The sequence below is a fragment of the Antedon bifida genome, chromosome 1, assembly GCF_963402885.1.
Source record: "Antedon bifida chromosome 1, ecAntBifi1.1, whole genome shotgun sequence".
In the NCBI taxonomy this organism is placed as follows: Eukaryota; Metazoa; Echinodermata; class Crinoidea; order Comatulida; family Antedonidae; genus Antedon; species Antedon bifida.
This window is the reverse complement of record NC_136226.1, coordinates 1,986,296-2,004,016: the sequence shown is the minus strand read 5'-3', so window position 1 is coordinate 2,004,016 and position 17,721 is coordinate 1,986,296. Positions and strand designations below refer to the sequence as shown.

General features: G+C 33.0%; 3 protein-coding genes across 7 annotated transcripts in view; 1 reads left to right on the top strand and 2 right to left on the bottom strand.

The window, feature by feature from the left end:
- Nucleotides 1–51: 51 nt before the first annotated feature.
- LOC144852074 (A-kinase-interacting protein 1-like) lies at nucleotides 52–3,025 on the bottom strand. 3 transcript variants are annotated; one of them, XM_078709772.1, is made up of 6 exons: nucleotides 2,864–3,025; nucleotides 2,469–2,504; nucleotides 2,197–2,319; nucleotides 1,706–1,786; nucleotides 1,024–1,128; nucleotides 52–560 (listed from the first exon to the last, which is right to left on the bottom strand). In XM_078709772.1, exons 2-6 carry the CDS (start codon nucleotides 2,484–2,486, stop codon nucleotides 417–419), a joined length of 471 nt encoding a protein of 156 aa, XP_078565898.1. In that variant the 5' UTR covers nucleotides 2,487–2,504; nucleotides 2,864–3,025; the 3' UTR covers nucleotides 52–416. The 3 variants fall into 3 exon arrangements, with proteins under 3 accessions (XP_078565898.1, XP_078565917.1, XP_078565906.1); XM_078709791.1 differs by having other exon boundaries at nucleotides 2,880–3,024; XM_078709780.1 differs by lacking the exon at nucleotides 2,864–3,025 and having other exon boundaries at nucleotides 2,197–2,314.
- A 353-nt stretch (nucleotides 3,026–3,378) lies between these two features.
- LOC144852064 (iodotyrosine deiodinase-like) lies at nucleotides 3,379–6,862 on the bottom strand. The gene is made up of 4 exons (XM_078709761.1): nucleotides 6,477–6,862; nucleotides 4,481–4,701; nucleotides 4,167–4,262; nucleotides 3,379–3,987 (listed from the first exon to the last, which is right to left on the bottom strand). The coding sequence occupies exons 1-4, from the start codon at nucleotides 6,853–6,855 to the stop codon at nucleotides 3,805–3,807; spliced, it is 879 nt and encodes a 292-aa protein (XP_078565887.1). The 5' UTR covers nucleotides 6,856–6,862; the 3' UTR covers nucleotides 3,379–3,804.
- An 899-nt stretch (nucleotides 6,863–7,761) lies between these two features.
- The window catches only part of LOC144837493 (advillin-like), a 29,326-nt gene continuing 19,366 nt past the window's right edge, over nucleotides 7,762–17,721 (top strand). For 2 of the 3 annotated variants that reach the window (XM_078692656.1, XM_078692638.1), the window contains exon 1: nucleotides 7,762–7,868. The gene's annotated coding sequence lies outside the window, so the exon portion shown is untranslated. The remainder of the gene's footprint in view (nucleotides 7,869–17,721) is intronic. The other variant, XM_078692647.1, reaches the window with a different exon arrangement.

Here is a 17,721-nt window from a genome sequence, read left to right as displayed (position 1 = left end):
AAATGTTGAATGAATTAGTACCTTGTTAAAAAAAATTATTCTTTTAATAACTTACTTTTAAAATGTATATTTTAATCAATCTTTTCAACCAAGAAGAATAAATATTACAATAGGTTTTGTACACAATTTACAACAATACTATTCAATTATTTAATATATATTATTAGTTTACAGGAAAAATAAACCGAATCACATTTTTACAAACTAAATACATATATTACACTAGTATCATGATTAATATTCCTATAAAAATTACAATTTATTACCTCATAATTAAAAAACAATAAATTACATACTACCTTACAAAACATAATCTATAATACAAACTAATTCATATCAAAATTGAGAAACATAATTGTTAAGATTTATATACATAGCCAGACTTCTCCCTGAAAAGAAATGTGCTTTGATGCCTCCTAAATGTTGAAATCAAGGTCAACGCTTTGACCCTGATTAACGTGTACAACGTGCGTCGTCTGCTGATCTTTACCCCACGTCCCCGCAGTCACAGCGTATGTTCCTGGGGCTACCACCACATGGACATCTTCTGTTTTGTGAAGCTGAAATAAATGGAATCTTTGTCAAAGGTTTGCACACAGCTAGGAACAAATTTGGGGGTGTATTTTTTGTTGCTGTTTTATCATATTTTATAAAATTTAATTTCAGTTGGAATATGCCTTTCTACCTGTTGTGGTCTAATTAATTTTGGAAGACCTGAAATGTGACAGCAAACACATCTATGTATTTGGATAGAGACCACACCAGGCATATGTGTAAGTAAACACATCTATGTATTTGGATAGAGACCACACCAGGCATATGTGTAAGTTAAAATAAACAATTAATATGCGATTACAAAATATGGTCCTCTTGTTTGTAATACTAAAATGAATTTAGAAATTTCTTTTTACTTAAGATGGTAAAAGTTACCATGACAGTTTCATTTTTCTTTTTTCATTCCGATTGGTTTGTTAAAAAGATATTTCTAAATTAATTTGTTGACATGAATAATAAGTTACATACCGGATTTGTTTTCTGAATTGGAACAATTCGGTGGGAGTGGAAACGGCGGCAATGACTCTGATCATGGGTTGTCTTGCTTGCTGACGGGACGCATCTATAAAATCTCTGTCAAGGAAAAAAAAACACAGATTATTTTTTTTATACTAAAGTAAAATGTTTAAGAAACCAGTCTATGAATTGAAATTAATATTAGTCACCAGTCTTGTTTATCTCTTAAAGCTCTGTCTACACTATCAAACTTTATGTGACAAGAAAAATGTGATGTGTCCATATATAGACATGATGTCATATCACTACCATATTTAAGCATATCACTACTATATTTGGGCACATCACACTTTTTGTCAAATAATTTTGATAGTGTAGACAGAGCTTTAGTTTAACTTATGTGAAATAAGGAGGCAAGGAGTAATTACTCATGATATTATGAATATAAAATCAAATTTTTAACAATAAACGTAATAATATAATCTACATTAGAACCCCTTCTTTGGGACACTCCGTTAAGGGGACATTTTCTCATGAAACGAACAAAGCAAAATATACATTTCAACACTGTGGTCAACGTCTATTCAGGGAACAGCCCTATTAAGGGGACACTTTGTTGGGTCTCAATAATTTGACATAATAAGTGCTGTAATGTGTATATTTGGGAAATAAATGTATCAAAGCATAGTTATACCTTGCACTGCCTTGTTGACGTTGACATGAACTGTAACATACTGCTAAACGCCTCGTCTAACGATGTATACACCAGCGGATCCTGTACAGACAAAATTTAGACAGAGGATAGTTAGCATGTAGCAAAACACTAGTATATGGTATTGATCAGATCAGGGAATATCTTCCAGTGTACAATAGTATAGCCAAATTATACAACACAATACAGTACCACCACCACCACCATATATTGCTATGCATTTAAATGGTACATTAAAAAATGCATACAAATTCTGGTTGATTAACAGTTATGGCTATCGCTAATCACAATTTTTCAGGTAGCTGGGTTAAACATTTATGAGTTTTATTCATTTTACACAAGAGTGCCGATCACAATAGTCTGGCCTGTATTTCAGCAGGTAGGTATGTTCCTTGTTTTAAAATCCTCAAGTCTGTTTTAATCTAAAGTACATAATCATAATATACTGCAGCACAGAGACAACTCATGCATACCTGAATATCAGGCCTTGTGTGCTCCACCTGCGCTGGCCACTCTACACGTCGTTGTTGAGCTCTGTTGAGAACGCTACTCCCCTGCCTACCAGCCCTGCACAATGTACATGACATCCAACTATTCTAAAAAAGTATATAAACATTTTGAAAAATAAAGTTCAGTATATTAAATAGGCAGGGCCCAGGGGCCTATTTTAGAGAGGCTAATTAATTAATATTTATTAATAATACTGCCTTTATGACATTAAAAACAAGTTATTCTAGATGCCTACCTCTGTATCCTCAGGCATGACAGAATACCACACTAACTGGAAAAAAGTCGAAAAATAAAATTTATGAAAATCATCTTAAAAAGTTAATGAAAACATTCAAATATTAAATAACGTTCGAGGCTAACGTCAGAGAAATTCGTTACCACAAAGCATTAATTAAGCATAATTATTTTAAAGATATATATAGGCCTAGGGCCTATATATAACTGTTCATTCCTAGCCTAGGCCTGCCTACTCGGGCGCTTCTTTCAGTACCTCGGCTCGGTCGGGCACTCCGGCCGTGCTTTTTAGTAGGACGGAGGACATGCCTATCCTGCCTATAGTAGAGAGAGGTCTAGGCTAGGGCCTAGCTGTATTTTTAGTTGTAGGGAAGGCCCTAGTTTGATCATTCTTACACTTTATTAGTCTTACGATAAAAGTTTCAACACAAAATGTATGATCTGTCGTCTTTCTTGAACGTAAACACACTCTTCCAACCAAAAATGACGTTCCTTTCAACAAGCACCCCGCGTGATTACGCGCGAATGCATCTTTTCTCGTCGCAACGCAACAAATTACCCAAATCCTAATCTAAATAGCGCCCTCTAAAAAAGTTACTTCCAAAAAAAAATGTAGTTTTCACTTAAGCATCTTGGATGGTATTTTGTCTACAATACAGTGAAAAAGTCCTACATGATCTATTTCGACTTGTAGACACACAGACTGTATATCTATACGCATGTGAAGATTTTAAGAAATCATATTTCAAAACAAGTTAAAATCTACATTATTTTGGAAATATTACATAATAAAGAACCAAATGCACGTACGGTGCATCACTAATTAGCAGGAGGCCTAACAATGTTTTTTGTAAACCTAAAATTATCTAAAATACAAAGCGAATCCAAACAACAAGTACATAGGCATTGTTTTAATCATTTAAAATACTTATTAATAGACAACAAATGAATTGGTACGACTCGCATACACCGTACCATTTGTTATACAGTATGGATATCGTGAACATTAATTGTTAATATTAAAAATTAAATCTTAAAACTGAATCAACAAACAATGAATTTATCAGTTGTTGTTGTTGTTAGTTCCAAGTTGATCAGGAATGTAAATATTATGTATGTATTGTTTTGCTTGTGTTTTTCTGCCAAGAAAACAATTATCATTATACTATGTATGAATGACTTAATAAATCGAATCTGAATCTGAATTAACCAATCGAATAATATATATATTATCGATTAATAAATAGATTATTCTGAACTCGTTCTTGTCTCGCGTATTCGATCAATGACGCGATGCGACGCGTTTTTAAAAGACGGCTGCTTTCCAGGCGCACCCACTAGATAGTGACCATGAGTTCTTCCAGTGGTTTTCGGTGAAAATTCGGTACAGTAGCGTCGCTAGAAGGAAAGCCGACGGGTAGTAACAATATTGCCTTCTCGTTGACGGGTCGACCTAGTAGTTGACGGAGGCGTGGGCCTGAGTTCATTGGAGTTGAGGTTACCGTTGCAAGTCCTGCATTCTGGAAGAAAATGAGACATGTTTATTTCATTATTGTTTTGAATTAGTATATCTAATTTATAACAGAAAGTAGGCCTAGTGTCAGAGACTTGTAAATTGACTGCCCAACATCTAGTTGGTTGGCGGGAAGACGAAACCGGAATCTGCAAATACCGGCGGAGTGAACTGTTTCTACATTACCTGTAACGCAGCAAGAAGGAATCCAACGCAAATAGACGAGCTCATTTCATTGTAATAGTGGACAATCCGTGTACCGTCTTTCTTTAAACCGTAAACCTAAAGATACAATGGTATATTATTTATTTTTGCATGCGATGACATCAAATAGAGCCTATGGTCAATGAAGAATAAAAATACGTTTATGGTGTAAATCAGGTAATAATACTCGTTTGTGCTATATGAGTTTAGAGCAGGTAAACGTGTTTTCGTAACGCGTTTGGTACCAACTGAGGACGACGCAAACGCGTTCGAGATGACGGATAAGAACTACTCACCTGTTTGAAAACCACGATGACGTAAGGTGCGGTTTCTATATATGGCTTTCTCCATGTTGTTTTTATAACTTCAAGATCATCTAGCCACTTCTGCCCCATCCGTTTCGCATAGTTGATTCGTTCCTCTTCCTCAACTATTTCTCGAATGCTGGACTTAACTTCTGGATTTGAGACTACGGCAAAAAACCATGGTTCTGTGTGAGCTCCGCTAGGGGCGGTTCCTATATAATTATACAAAATGTATTAATTAATACCATATTTATTGTGGTTGGCCCTATCCAGTTTATAGATCATTTAGGCCATTAGGGCCCTCTAAAAAGACATAGCTACAACCCCACTCTCAAAAGATTCTTTTGTAGTCGAAAGCCTATAGAGTAGTCATCTATAAATTTAAGTTATTTTTGCGGACAACCTTTGATACAGAGTATAAAATACCTTTCTTTTGAAGGAAACTTTACTGTGAAAAGAAGTGAGGAGCATTTGTTTTAACACTACGACCAATCCCTATTCGGGAAAATTAAAATATTTTAAAATACAATTCTGGTCAATTTGATATAGCCTACTACCCCTAGCACAACTTGGGGAATTTTTGAAATGTAGTTTAAAACCTTCCCGGTACAATTGCAGTAATTTTTACGTGCAGAAACAAAAATTTGTCTAACGAAAGTGGTGCAAAGTGGGCCATTTTGTCAACATTTTGGCCCCTAACTTGGAACCACGATGGCGGATGATGTTCAAATATAGTTTAGAACCTTCCCGGTACAATTGCAGTCATTTTGATACCCCATAAAAGTGCAGTAACAATTAATTTGTATATAACGAACAAACAAACGTACAAACTCTCTCACTTATAATATAGATAAGATCCTTAAGGTCATTGGTATCATCTGCAAAGTTAAAATATATTTCCTGTACACATATTAATAAATCTATATAACGCTCTTATCTTGCCATATCTTCAATATGGAAACATTGTCTGACCGGTCGTCGTGGGCGACCCATGTTGTTTTTTTGTACATGAATGTTGTCTGGCATGTATATACTGTACATTTAAATGGTTACCAAACTGACAAGCAACTGCCTCTTTTTGTATACTACTATTGAATATTGTAAATGTAATTGTGAATTATGAAGAAAAGTATGTATTGCACTGATGAAGGGCTAGTGTTGCCCGAAAGCTCTGCTAACTTTTCTGGCTGTTTTACTTTATCGTTTTGATTTAGCTTTTCGCTTTTTTTTTGTATCTCCATTGAGATCCAGCCACTGATACCCACAGCATTGTCATTTTTCAGTAATTTGCCTTTGAATTTATATATATATAATATATTACTGGCTGCCGTGGGTCCGTGGAGGGCCTAATCCGAATTTCCTCAGTTTCCAGTTAAGCTTGAGGACAAATATAAATACCTTTACCTTTACCTTTTATTATATAAACAAACATGTATGGATGTAATCTATAACGAAGACAATGTCTGTTTGGTTATTGAATGAACTGTATAGAGGCTGCCTGCACATGCGTGCGTAAACATGCGGTATGAATCCAAATATAGGTATTGATTGTTCAGATCCAAAGCGCCGACCATATTTCATCCGTATGGTTTATTAATAAACTATTTAAAATGTAGTATTGCTGGTAGGCCATACACACAATACGTTCTTTCCCTTATCATTTGGCTAGACGTTTAGAATTTTGATAATTTGACATACATTCATTCATTCACAGAAAAAATAGTGTTTTCATTTATAAAATGACAAAATAAATGGGTACATTCAACCAAAAACCCATTGGCTGGCTGCCAATTTGACTATTTTTTTCTTAAATTACATGCTTTTAGGTAAATATCAGTTTTTTCGATCCAATGTTTGGTCAGAGTAAATACATATTAGTGACATTAAAATTATTTACATATAAATACATCTTTAATACTAATTTTAATGCTCAATATACTTAGGCCTACTCATTTTTTTACAAATAATATTTCAAGGCCTAGCTTACCTGCCGTTAGGAGAACATTTTCAATGACATTTAGTGCCACAGGTTCATCTGAGAAAAATCGTACAGATCTCCGTTTATTCATTTCTTCGTAGAAATGTCTAGATCTAGTCAACATTTCATCGTTAGGGTACCTAACCATACCATAAGGTATATGTTCACAATCGTCATCGGTTGGAACACTCTGGTTACCGTTATCGTCAACGCAGCCTTCATCGTCGTCGTTATCGACAAATATCTTCCGATTATCGTCGACACTACTTCGATTTGTTGAAGAAGAATTTTTGTAGAAGCTTTGAATAAATTGAACAATGATAATTCCAATACATACAGTTAAAATATACTGCCAATAGTTGGCGATGAATGGAGCTGATACGTCCATGTTGAACTACTGCATGCAATAGACTATAGAGGCCTATTGAATTGCTATCAACCAAATACTAGTTACTACCACTATTGTTAGTAATACTAAAGGGGTATTATATTTATTGAAGCGTACAACAAAGAGGGATAATCAGCTGACTTCTGAATGGATTATATATTCGGAACAGTGCGCGCGTTCATCACACGACGCACACGTCATCCGCCAGACGCATGAGGGTGTGTTTATATCTCTGTGATTGACTTTATTTATTACAACACCTCCCTTTCTCGGACGAAACATAACACCTCTCTGGTCAGGGGACCATGGGTCACTCCTACCCCTATATTAATAATTATTATTAAATTCATTTATTATTTTGTTTCGTGTCGACTCACTACCATGGTATCCCTCCTTTAGAAAGGGGAGGGGTGTATTATACTAGGAAATTGACTCCGAGATTAGACCTGACCAAGACGTGTTTTGGTTAGGCAAATCAGCAGGCATTCGACTTTTATTAATTTTATCATGGAGAAAATAAAATAAACCATGCTTTGAAGTTTTATCTAATCTTGATATCGGTTGTGATTAATATCCATATCATTTGGAGATCAATTAACAATTTTTAACAGTTTTTGATTGGTGTATTTTTTTGTGTAATTTCATTATTCTTTCATGTTTTTGTTTAAAAATAGCAATATTAATATATAAACAAAATTCTTGCATCTTTATGGTACTGCTTATCAACAAAATTTACTGTGTGTATATCATTCTTTACGTTAAACCATGAATACGTTTAAGTGCGACGTTTACTTGTTGACTAGTTGATAACATTTTTCGAAAATTTACTGTGATAAAGTATCATATGAGTATATCGCCCTCTATAATTTACGTACACAGCTCCACCCACTTTCGTAAGTGCACGGTGGTACTGAACTAAGCCTGTTGCCGCGGTCAACAACTCAAGTCTGCACTGCTGGAGTGGTGGAATATCTGCTTTAACATTCACCAAATTTGTTTATTGTGAGTTTTTTGTGAGTATAAACTTGATTTAAATATTTTATTAGTATGTATGCGGTGTAGGATATCAAAAGGGCTCTATGAAATGCTGTTTTTTATTCAGTTACGATCGTCGTTAGGTTTCTAGGCTAATCAGGGTGGTGAACCCTCTCTCTGACTGATATGGGGGAGGGATGGCCGGCAAACCTACCGGTGAACCGCTTTCGGTCTCCCCTTGGTCTTGTGGCCTAAAGTTCTGTTGGGTTTTTATTTTCAAATAACTAGCTCAATTTATACTTCAACATAGTCTATACAGACATAGCAGTGTGTGTTATTAGATATAAATATGTCAACTCCTATCAGTATGTTTGAGTAATTTAAATTGGAAAATGAAAGCAATTTATTTTAAAATTTATTATGAACAGACAGAAAGTTGATGTAGTGGATTGCATTCATGATTAATTAAGAACGTATGTATGGCAGCCACTAATAAAGAATATAAAGACAAGACGTACGTCTGATGTTTTTATTCATAGGTTTTGCTCTGTCTGCACTATCAAATGATGTGACCAAAAAATGTGATGAGCCCATATATGGAGATGATGATGTCATATCACTACCATATTTGGGCATATCACTACCATATTTGGGCACATCACATTTTTTTTGTCAAACTAGTTTGGTTGGTAGACAGAGCTTATGTATAAACAAAACAATAATTCAACGCGATTCTACAAAACCATTATTTTAATTTCAATGAATTAATTGTGAAATCAATAAATACACTTCTAAGAATGAACTATTTAACTGAATGTTTTTCACACCTTTCACAGAGGAACCATTCAGTAATGCAAACAGTATTGTAAGCATCACTTCAATAGTCAATTTCCTAATAACTTTCATTTATAAATGAGCCTATTGTTTTCTACTGATAATCCAATGTTGTATTTGTCATTTAGATCCTGTTCCAGTTAGCAATACAGAATCCTTTAGGAATCAATTCATTCTATGTAACCATACTTCAAGGAAGTCAAAACTATTAAAATCTAAATGTCTCTGTGTCAATGTAAATAAAGATATTAATTATAAACCTATCATCACATGGTGTGACTGCATCTAGCGCCAAATAAACCATTTTTATATTAACTGCATTTCTGCTACTTTGTGCTCCCAAATAACAGTTTAACTCAATGGATGGTTGATACCCAAAATGCTAAATGCACTCATGTGGCCAAATCAATTTTTTATTATTATTCTCAGACTGCCATTTAATCGGTTATTGAAAATTTGTCCTGTTTCTGCTGCCAAGAAATTGAGGTTTATTATTCACATGGTTAATAATCACCCTAAAAACCAGCAATTTGATTTTTTTATTTGCTAGGTGAATATTCCAAAAATAATGTTTTATTTGTTAAAAAATAGTTTTATTAGTATAGCAGGTAATTTTGAGTACTATAGCAAAGGTTTGCCAATGTATTACAAAGTAAATTTGTAGCCCTGTAAAATACATTCTGTTTTATTGTAAATTTCCAAATAAAATCTTTTTGCCCACTTCATTGTACAGTCTGTTACTGAAAACAGAGAAGTGATAATTGCACACCGGTATTGTGTGAACTTGATGCGTTACAAACAATGCTTGATTGTTTGCAAAAAAACTACAAAAGAAGAAGAGGCATAGATTGAAGGTGAAGTGACCCTTTGAGGGTCCACCAACAGTTTGAATAACCCTAAAACAAATTTGCAATTCTCTACTTTTGGAAGAACAATTACACTTATTTATCGAAGACTCTTAGATTATCTACTATAACTACAGTAACAGTAATATAAATGGTATTTACTGCATAGTACTTTACTAGGAATATGGTACTTCTCCTGTAGTACACCTGAAATTCCATTGATCAGAAACTTTTAGTATACTTAGGCAACTGCAGTACAGTAGGTACTCTATCCAATCCAATTTTAATTAATTTTATATGATAATGAATAATCACAGTTTGGCTTCTCGGGGATAGATTTAGGATAATAATGGGAAAATTGGACCAAATAGGAGCCTTCCCATTTGTTACTGAGGCTTTCTTTCACCTATGAAACTTAAGGCCAATTTTAAACATGGACGAACCTTAAGCGGAAAACCGCATAGCTTGTCCAATTTACACACCGCGCAGGCATTTGTGCAGTTTAGCAATATCAGAAATCCCAGTTCTGCACCTTTCTGAATCTGCTTTGTTTATTGTCACCAAAAGCATTGGACTAAACTGTTAATGTACAGTAGCTGTACATTCAGTAACATTTTACCATGGATCTATGAATTAGACAATTTATAGGTCCATGATTTTACTACTGAGATGAAAGTGTAAATTTCTCTGCTGGAATCTACCACTGTTTACTCCCAACACTATTGTCTGTACACATTACAAGTAGAGTGAAGCAGTTTTCCCTAGAGACAAACACAGAGATAGAATTTAAATTAAAATATATATAAATATATATTCAGCTATTTTCAATCACGTTAAATCCATTATTTAAACATCATATTTGCATTTTGTAATGATTTATAACTCGTTATTTGTTTATTAGTAAACGCTCTTAATTCTAGTTCATTTCCTACACCAATATAACCCCAACACCATCAATGCCTCGGATTTCTATGGGTTCGTTGAAGCATGCAAAACTAACCACACACTCGCCTTTCATTCAGCAACGTTCGGTTTCATCTCAAAGGTTTTTGCGTACAGTACTACTAGGTAAAATATGTTGCATACAGAATATAGTGTTTGTTATGAACACTGATTGTCAATGCCTTAACTATATGCTACAGTGTGTAGGCTGCCAATAGTGTAGGCTACACTATGTAGGCAGACACTGTATCTGTGTGTATGCTTTAGTACAATACATAGGCTATTTTTCATCAGCGTGTCCTTATTTGAGCTTTATGGAATGTTGTAGTAGACCACTAAAAATAGATGATACTTACCTGAATGCATTGAGGATGGCTCAATATTAGTCTTATTTGCCTAAAGCTCTTTCTACACTATCAAAGTTTATATGACAACAAAATGTGATGTGCCCATATATGGACATGATGATGTCATATCACTATCATATTTAGGCATATCGCTATCATATTTGGATACATCACACCTTCTTTGTCATCCATAAAGTTTGATAGTGTAGACAGAGCTTTAGTGAATGCATTGGGCTTTCAATTGTATTAATTTGGTTACTAACGAATCATTAATATTCTTCCAGTATGGTTTTTTAATAACCACATTACTGATAATCTAAAACTTTACATAGTATGCATTAAAAGAATAGCCTCTATGATTAAAAGTGTCTATGTCATCATTTCCTATAATTATGTCATTTTATGTTCGAAATGTCAAATGTCAATTTTTTCAAAAACAGAAGAATTTCCTCAATTGAAAATTTCTTCATCAACCATTTATTGTTATAAATTAATATTGAACTTGTTTGATCGATTTATAGCTGATTTGATAATATTCAGGAGATAGGATGAAAATACGGGAAGCTTCCGAAGAAATCGGGATGGTTGGATTGTCTGTTGTTTTCACCTTTAAAGAATCTATTTCGCGGCCTACCTTTAGGAGTGGTCCTGGTACTATAGGGTAAACTCTGATTAATCTTTGGTCATTATACTCATTAAAACAACTCCAATTATGAAACCATATTTAATTTATCATATTCAGTTGAAGCATATTAAATATTTACCTTTTGATGTTGTTATCTCCACTAATGCCTACTGTCTGTAGGCCTTTGTTTGCATTGTGTACACAAGCAACTATGTCTAAGTGTTAGCAGACTAAAGGTTCTTGGGCGTGTAAGCATCGAGGTGTGTAAATTCCACTGAGCTACGATTTTAATTTATAGTTTAATCGTTTGAGATAACGCTTTATAGTAGGTTACATCACTGGATGGATGTATGGCTACAGAGTTTCCTCAATATTGGTTACAGTTTAGAACAATTCAGTAAGAAAGTCCAAACACTTTTCTTATCGTCCCTACACTACAGTATACATAATTATATTGCATCGCAAATTATTTAATCGCTTCAGTTTCATTGACAAAATTACTACAATTGTTTGTTTTTATTTTAAATCCAATGCAATACATATTTATAAAAGAATACATAATACGTTGATACATAAATACAATAGTCAAATGATAACATCAGGAAAAAAACAAAGGAGAAACATGAAGATGAATTGATTCAGGACAACCCAATTTATCCTAAAAATAGTTTCTATTGGGGTCTGAATAAAATATTGTTTAGCACATGTTATTAATACAGTTACCTCTAACGTGAATGGTACAGGGTGTGTCCATATGAGGGTGGGGTTGGTGGATTAGTCCATTATCATAAGGCATAAAGAACCTCTTTTCGTATCACTCTCTCATAGGAGAGCACAGGCTATTGTTGGTTTATCCAGGTAAGTGGCACTCATACATATCACCACTGTTGGATTATGTGCTGTGTAATACCCCACAGTACTTTAATTGCGAATGAAGGGGGAAAAAACATCTTTAAATTTGTTTTAATATTATTTGATTTTGTATCGACAATAAAGGAAACATGTACAGTACTTCACAATAGTACCGTAGTAGCAATCCTCTAAAATAAGTATTTAAAAATGTAAACGAAAACCGATTAATTAATTAATTTGTTAAAATAGTTGATGGATAAGTGTGAATAGGACTAATAACCAAGGTAAGCACTGAACAGTCTGCTAAATTCTGTACACAATGGTGGTAATTGATTTTTGCTTGAATGCAAGGCTAACCTATCGGCAACTGTCATTAATAAGTTCAATTTCCACTTGCATTATTACCACCGGTTTCTAAAAAAAAACTGAAATTATCTAGTTTTCGTTATTAAGCAAAGATCGCGTTGTAGCCTACTGTACTTTACTGTACTTATTACTCAAAATAAAAGCAGTTTCTTATTCCATGATTTGCTGTTTGTTTATTGTGTAGAAACATTATTTAAAATATAATAAAAAGTTGTCACTTGTGTTGTTTGGTGACATTCTGAGAGCATTTGCGATCCACATAATAGTGTTGGCATTAGACCATAATCAATTTGGTTATAGTAGTATACTTTATTTAATACCATATATGGAATACTTTCACTGATTTTATTTTTTTCCAGTACAGTAGGCTTACTTTCATGTACTGTGTTCTGTAGTGCAAGGACTGATATTGTTTATTACACATACCCTTTCTTCCTTACAGTACAGTATAATGCAAATGATTAGAGACGTTCAGTAACCAATGATAATAGCCTTTATAAATGTAGGTCAAACAAAATGAGATGTCTTTCAAATGCATGTTCTTTAGTACAACTTACCAATTGAGCTCAATTGTAAGTTTGGCATTGAAAATACATTTCAGCGCCTGTTAGATTTCAAATAATCTGGGTCATCCAGTAATTTGTTCTCATTAATTATGTTAATTCCAACAGTAATAAGACATTGATTACATTAAAGCAGACACATTAGACCTTTATTTACTCATCATATGCTTTTAAAAACCTATTTAGCCATTGAATTTATCATCAAATTGTGTTGTAAATTTCTATGATTTTGCTGTTTAAATAGACAATCAAAGTCGTTGTTATTTCAAACTTGCTTGTTGAATTGTAACAGTGTAACAGATACTAAACAAACAGGAACCAACATAAAAAGAGCAAGGAGTCAATATCGACGCCAGCTAAATTAAGAATTATTGAACTTTAAACATTGAATATTCAAATACAATCAATATTATAAGTTTGGTTTCCGTGACTGAGAGAGAACCTTAAATATGCTTAAGTGAACTGGCTCAACACGGAGTTGATATATAGTATAAATAGACAATTTACAGTTTTTTTAAATGATTATCATAGTTAATCAAGAAAGATTTTCGCCAGTGTAGCATAGTGAATGCTACACATACACATAGACTTTATTGGCACATACAGTTAATACTGTACTGTAAAACTGCTTCTTGTTACAATACCACCTTATATTGCTACACATTTATCAAATGTGCCAAAAAAAGTAACACAAAACAATGTTTCCTACCCAAAATTCAGATTGGTCAAGTTACTGCTAATCAAATTTTTATTTAATGAAAATGTTTCATATTAATTTTTATTTTTATAAATAAATTAATGTGGAATAAATGCCTTTAAAAACCGAAACAGATCGCAATTGATTATAGTCATAGTTCAAAGGTCGTATAAACCGTGTTGATTGGTAAATACCAGGTCAGTCCAACATAAGGTTAACAGTTGCCTTATGCAAGCAACTAGACCATCGGTGATGCTACAGTAGTTGTGTCCCCTGTCGTTATGTAGTATCTGGCGTGATACAGTAGTAATCTTATGTGCTTATAGACAATTTCAAAATAGCCTGCTGCTCGATGGATTGGATCTTGATAGCTGATAGTAGGAAGCCATTCCTTTAAATTCATTGCTGCCAATCAATGTGTTATCAGACTTCACCTCCTTTCATTTGTTGAATTAATGATTGTGGACACCCTTATTTTGTGCAATTCAAATAAAACACCTTTCCTTTTGTTAATTTGTATCATAAAGCCAAATTATTTATAATGAATTGGTATTTAATGTTTATTATTTTTAATATAAATCTTTTTACAATTTTACCGTATAAAATTTGTGATGTGAAGTGATGTATTTAGATTATCCAATCATATGTTATTTTTTATCAGAAGTTAATCGGAAGAGATTTTATATTATTCAGAAACTTAGGGATACATTGTGGGTCATATACATATTTAGCAAAGAAATTCTGTTCTATCTCAATTTATTTTGTCTGCATTTAAGCTAAACAAAATTTCAAATCATGGACATCAAAATTACATTTTTTTTTTATTTGACCCAATATAGTGCATTAAAATGTTATTAAACTTTCTACAGTACATATAGTACATCCATAAATATTTTTAATCATTTATGCAGTATTATTAATTAAGATTATTGGTACAATATGTTGTAGTCTTACAATATCAGAATATTACATCTTCTAAACCATTATCTTATATTTAGCAAAATGAAGTTCTATACCAATGCAATTTTTTTTTTTTTTTTTTTTTTTTACTTTTACTGATATAATGTACGTAACGGCTAATTAAGATTAGCCTAAGTGTTGTATTATTATTATTATTTGTATTTGTATGTTTACTTGTATAATGTAAAGAGGGACTACAGCGACAGGCCCATCGGGCCTTTTGTAGTCTCTCGACTATATATATTATATGCTAACCATTGTTAATGTTATGCTAAAATATGGTCAATAAATGTTTCTTGAATTTCTTGAATTAAGTTTAGACCTAATTAGGTTGGTTGAATTAAGCCTGTTTAATTGGTTATTATTGATAACTTATGGAAATGTTCAAGCATGATCCTTGGGGCTATTAATTATATCTAATTATTTTAAAATACGCTATGTTGATACGATCAGACATTTCTAATGATGTACGATCAGTTCCTGCAAGTGATAGGAAGCTGTTTACCGTATCTTAGTAACAAGACGAGTTTCATGTTCTCATTATGCAAACTGATTTTGTAATCAGTATTTAATTCATTTTTTAAATCAAATTCGAATCCTTTTATGGCAATCTGCATATACTTACCTTAAGCTATCCACACCATCTTTTGTATGTGATCTCGTCAAGATCTTAAGCTCTGTCTACACTATCAAACTTTTTTTTTTCTTTTTGTCACAGTTTGATAGTGTAGACAGAGCTTTAACTGATGTTCTGGTAGCTTCTTTTGGAGATTTTTATTTGACTGGTTGGTTTTTTTTAAGCACTAAATCTTTGACTTTTGAAGACAATTTTGATAAATTCCTCAATGCAGTATATTTTGAATTACTAACTACAATCATATTAAATTCTAGATTATTTTTTATTTATTTATTTATAAGCGCAAACACAGTAAAGTGTGGTTAGCTTTCAGGAACAATTGAAATGCTACTGTATACTGTACCAATCCGTGGTTATGGTAGATTTCCTAACCTAGTATTATAGGAAATAACAACACCTACTGCAATGTTTGTTATTACCATAAACCTATGATAATCCCAAAACCCACTATTTGTAATATTTTGTTTATAAAATCATTATTGTATTCCTAAACATCATAAACTAAGGATTTTTGCAAGGTCAATCTGTGGTTGACCTTCGCATGATGATCATTCTAACAAGTTTCCAAACTATTATGTTTATGAAATGATTAATAAACAAACTTAATTCGCATAAAAATAATCACTGGTGTAACATTGTAGGTAAGTTAAGTCTGTAATTCACTTAATAATTAATTGGAAGATAGAATTACATCATGTATTACATAGAATATTTGTTGAGATGTACGCTAGATTTAAAATGTCCTGAATGTGTAATTTATAAGTCCTAAATACCACACATCACACAACACTATAACCCAATAATAGAGTACCACATACATACCACGAAACCCTATGCACATTAGTACTTAAACCCTAAAAATCAGAAGACGGAGTGAGTGGCTGAGCGGTTAAGACAGTGGAACAGCTCCATGGTTCTGGTGGCAGAACGAGTCTTCTCGGATAACTACTATAAACCGTAGGTCCGGGGTACAAAACTTGGCACTGATTACTACAGTAGCTGCATTATGGAAGTACGTTTCCATACGTGTTTGATTCCAAAAAAATGACCTGGGTAATAATGTGAGGCGCTTAGAAGCATTGTGATATCAGCGCTATAGTATATAAAAATGAATATTATTATTAAGTGCACTTTAAAGAACCTACCGTAGTACATCTTTGAAACGATAATATTTAAAATAAATGAAATAATTATATATATATATATAAATTCAAATAAAATATAAGATACTAAAACAAAGATAATAATTATTACTCTATAGGCTGATTTTGTTTATACTGTGTTGTAAGCCTGTTGAAATGAATTCAACTCCAAACTATAATACATCAGTTCAAATTTCCATATGCAGAAAACTTTGTACCGTAGGTCAAAGTATTCATCTCCACAACGAGTGTGGTAGACACAAGCGGTAGACAGTATGTTTTTGTTAATGAGTAAACTGTTAATGGACTTGGCCGGGTATCAATGTCTATAGTTGGCCGGGTATCAATGCCTTTAGTTGGCCGGTTAGTATTACAAGTTGCGTCTCATTCAGCTGGGGTAGTTGTATTACTATGGGTCAGCAGCTAGCGCCAGCCAATCAGAACAGCTGTGTTAAATCCGTTGTTGAGATTTAAAATTAATATTGTAAAATGATACTTTAGGTAATTTGTGCTGTGTTCAAAACATGTACAATTATATAATAACATGTTTACTTTAAATTTATATTACAGGTTTGAACTTTAGGAGACTTTACATTTTTCCATATGATAAATGTACTATAATTGTAAAGCCCTGTCTACACTATCAAACTTTATAGGGCAAAAAAATGTGATGTGCCCATATACTGTATGGACATGATGTCATATCACTACCATAATTGGGCATGTCACACTTTTTTTGTCAAACTAGATAGTATTGACACAGCTTAAAGGCCAGGTGCGGGCAAAAAATTTCTCTTAATCATACATTCCAATAATTATCGATCTATAGTTTCCCCTATGTTTCATAATTTTTGGGATTTTATTTGTGTTACACGAGCTTGTTGAAAATAAGCACTTTCTTATCAGTGGGGGGATAGTTCAAATTACACAGTAAAATCTCTATTCTTTTGTACACAAATTTTGTAAATAGAGAGGCATTTTAAAAAGCTATGAAAAATAAACGGTGTGGTAAAAAATGTTATCAGATGACTAAATATAGGTAATATAACTTGAATATTACATTTCTGGTATTTTTATTCAA

Excerpts from the sequence above, each read along its gene's own strand:
- LOC144852074 (XM_078709772.1), bottom strand. Across the intron at positions 1,787-2,196 it reads ACACAAGGCCTGATATTCAG|GATCCGCTGGTGTATACATC; the intron begins GTATGCATGAGT and ends TTGTCTGTACAG. Across the intron at positions 1,129-1,705 it reads CGTCAACAAGGCAGTGCAAG|AGATTTTATAGATGCGTCCC; the intron begins GTATAACTATGC and ends TTTCCTTGACAG.
- LOC144852064 (XM_078709761.1), bottom strand. The coding sequence starts at position 6,855 with ATGGACGTATCAGCTCCATTCATCGCCAACTATTGGCAGTATATTTTA. Across the intron at positions 4,702-6,476 it reads AAATGTTCTCCTAACGGCAG|GAACCGCCCCTAGCGGAGCT; the intron begins GTAAGCTAGGCC and ends ATAATTATATAG. Across the intron at positions 4,263-4,480 it reads TCATCGTGGTTTTCAAACAG|GTTTACGGTTTAAAGAAAGA; the intron begins GTGAGTAGTTCT and ends TTGTATCTTTAG.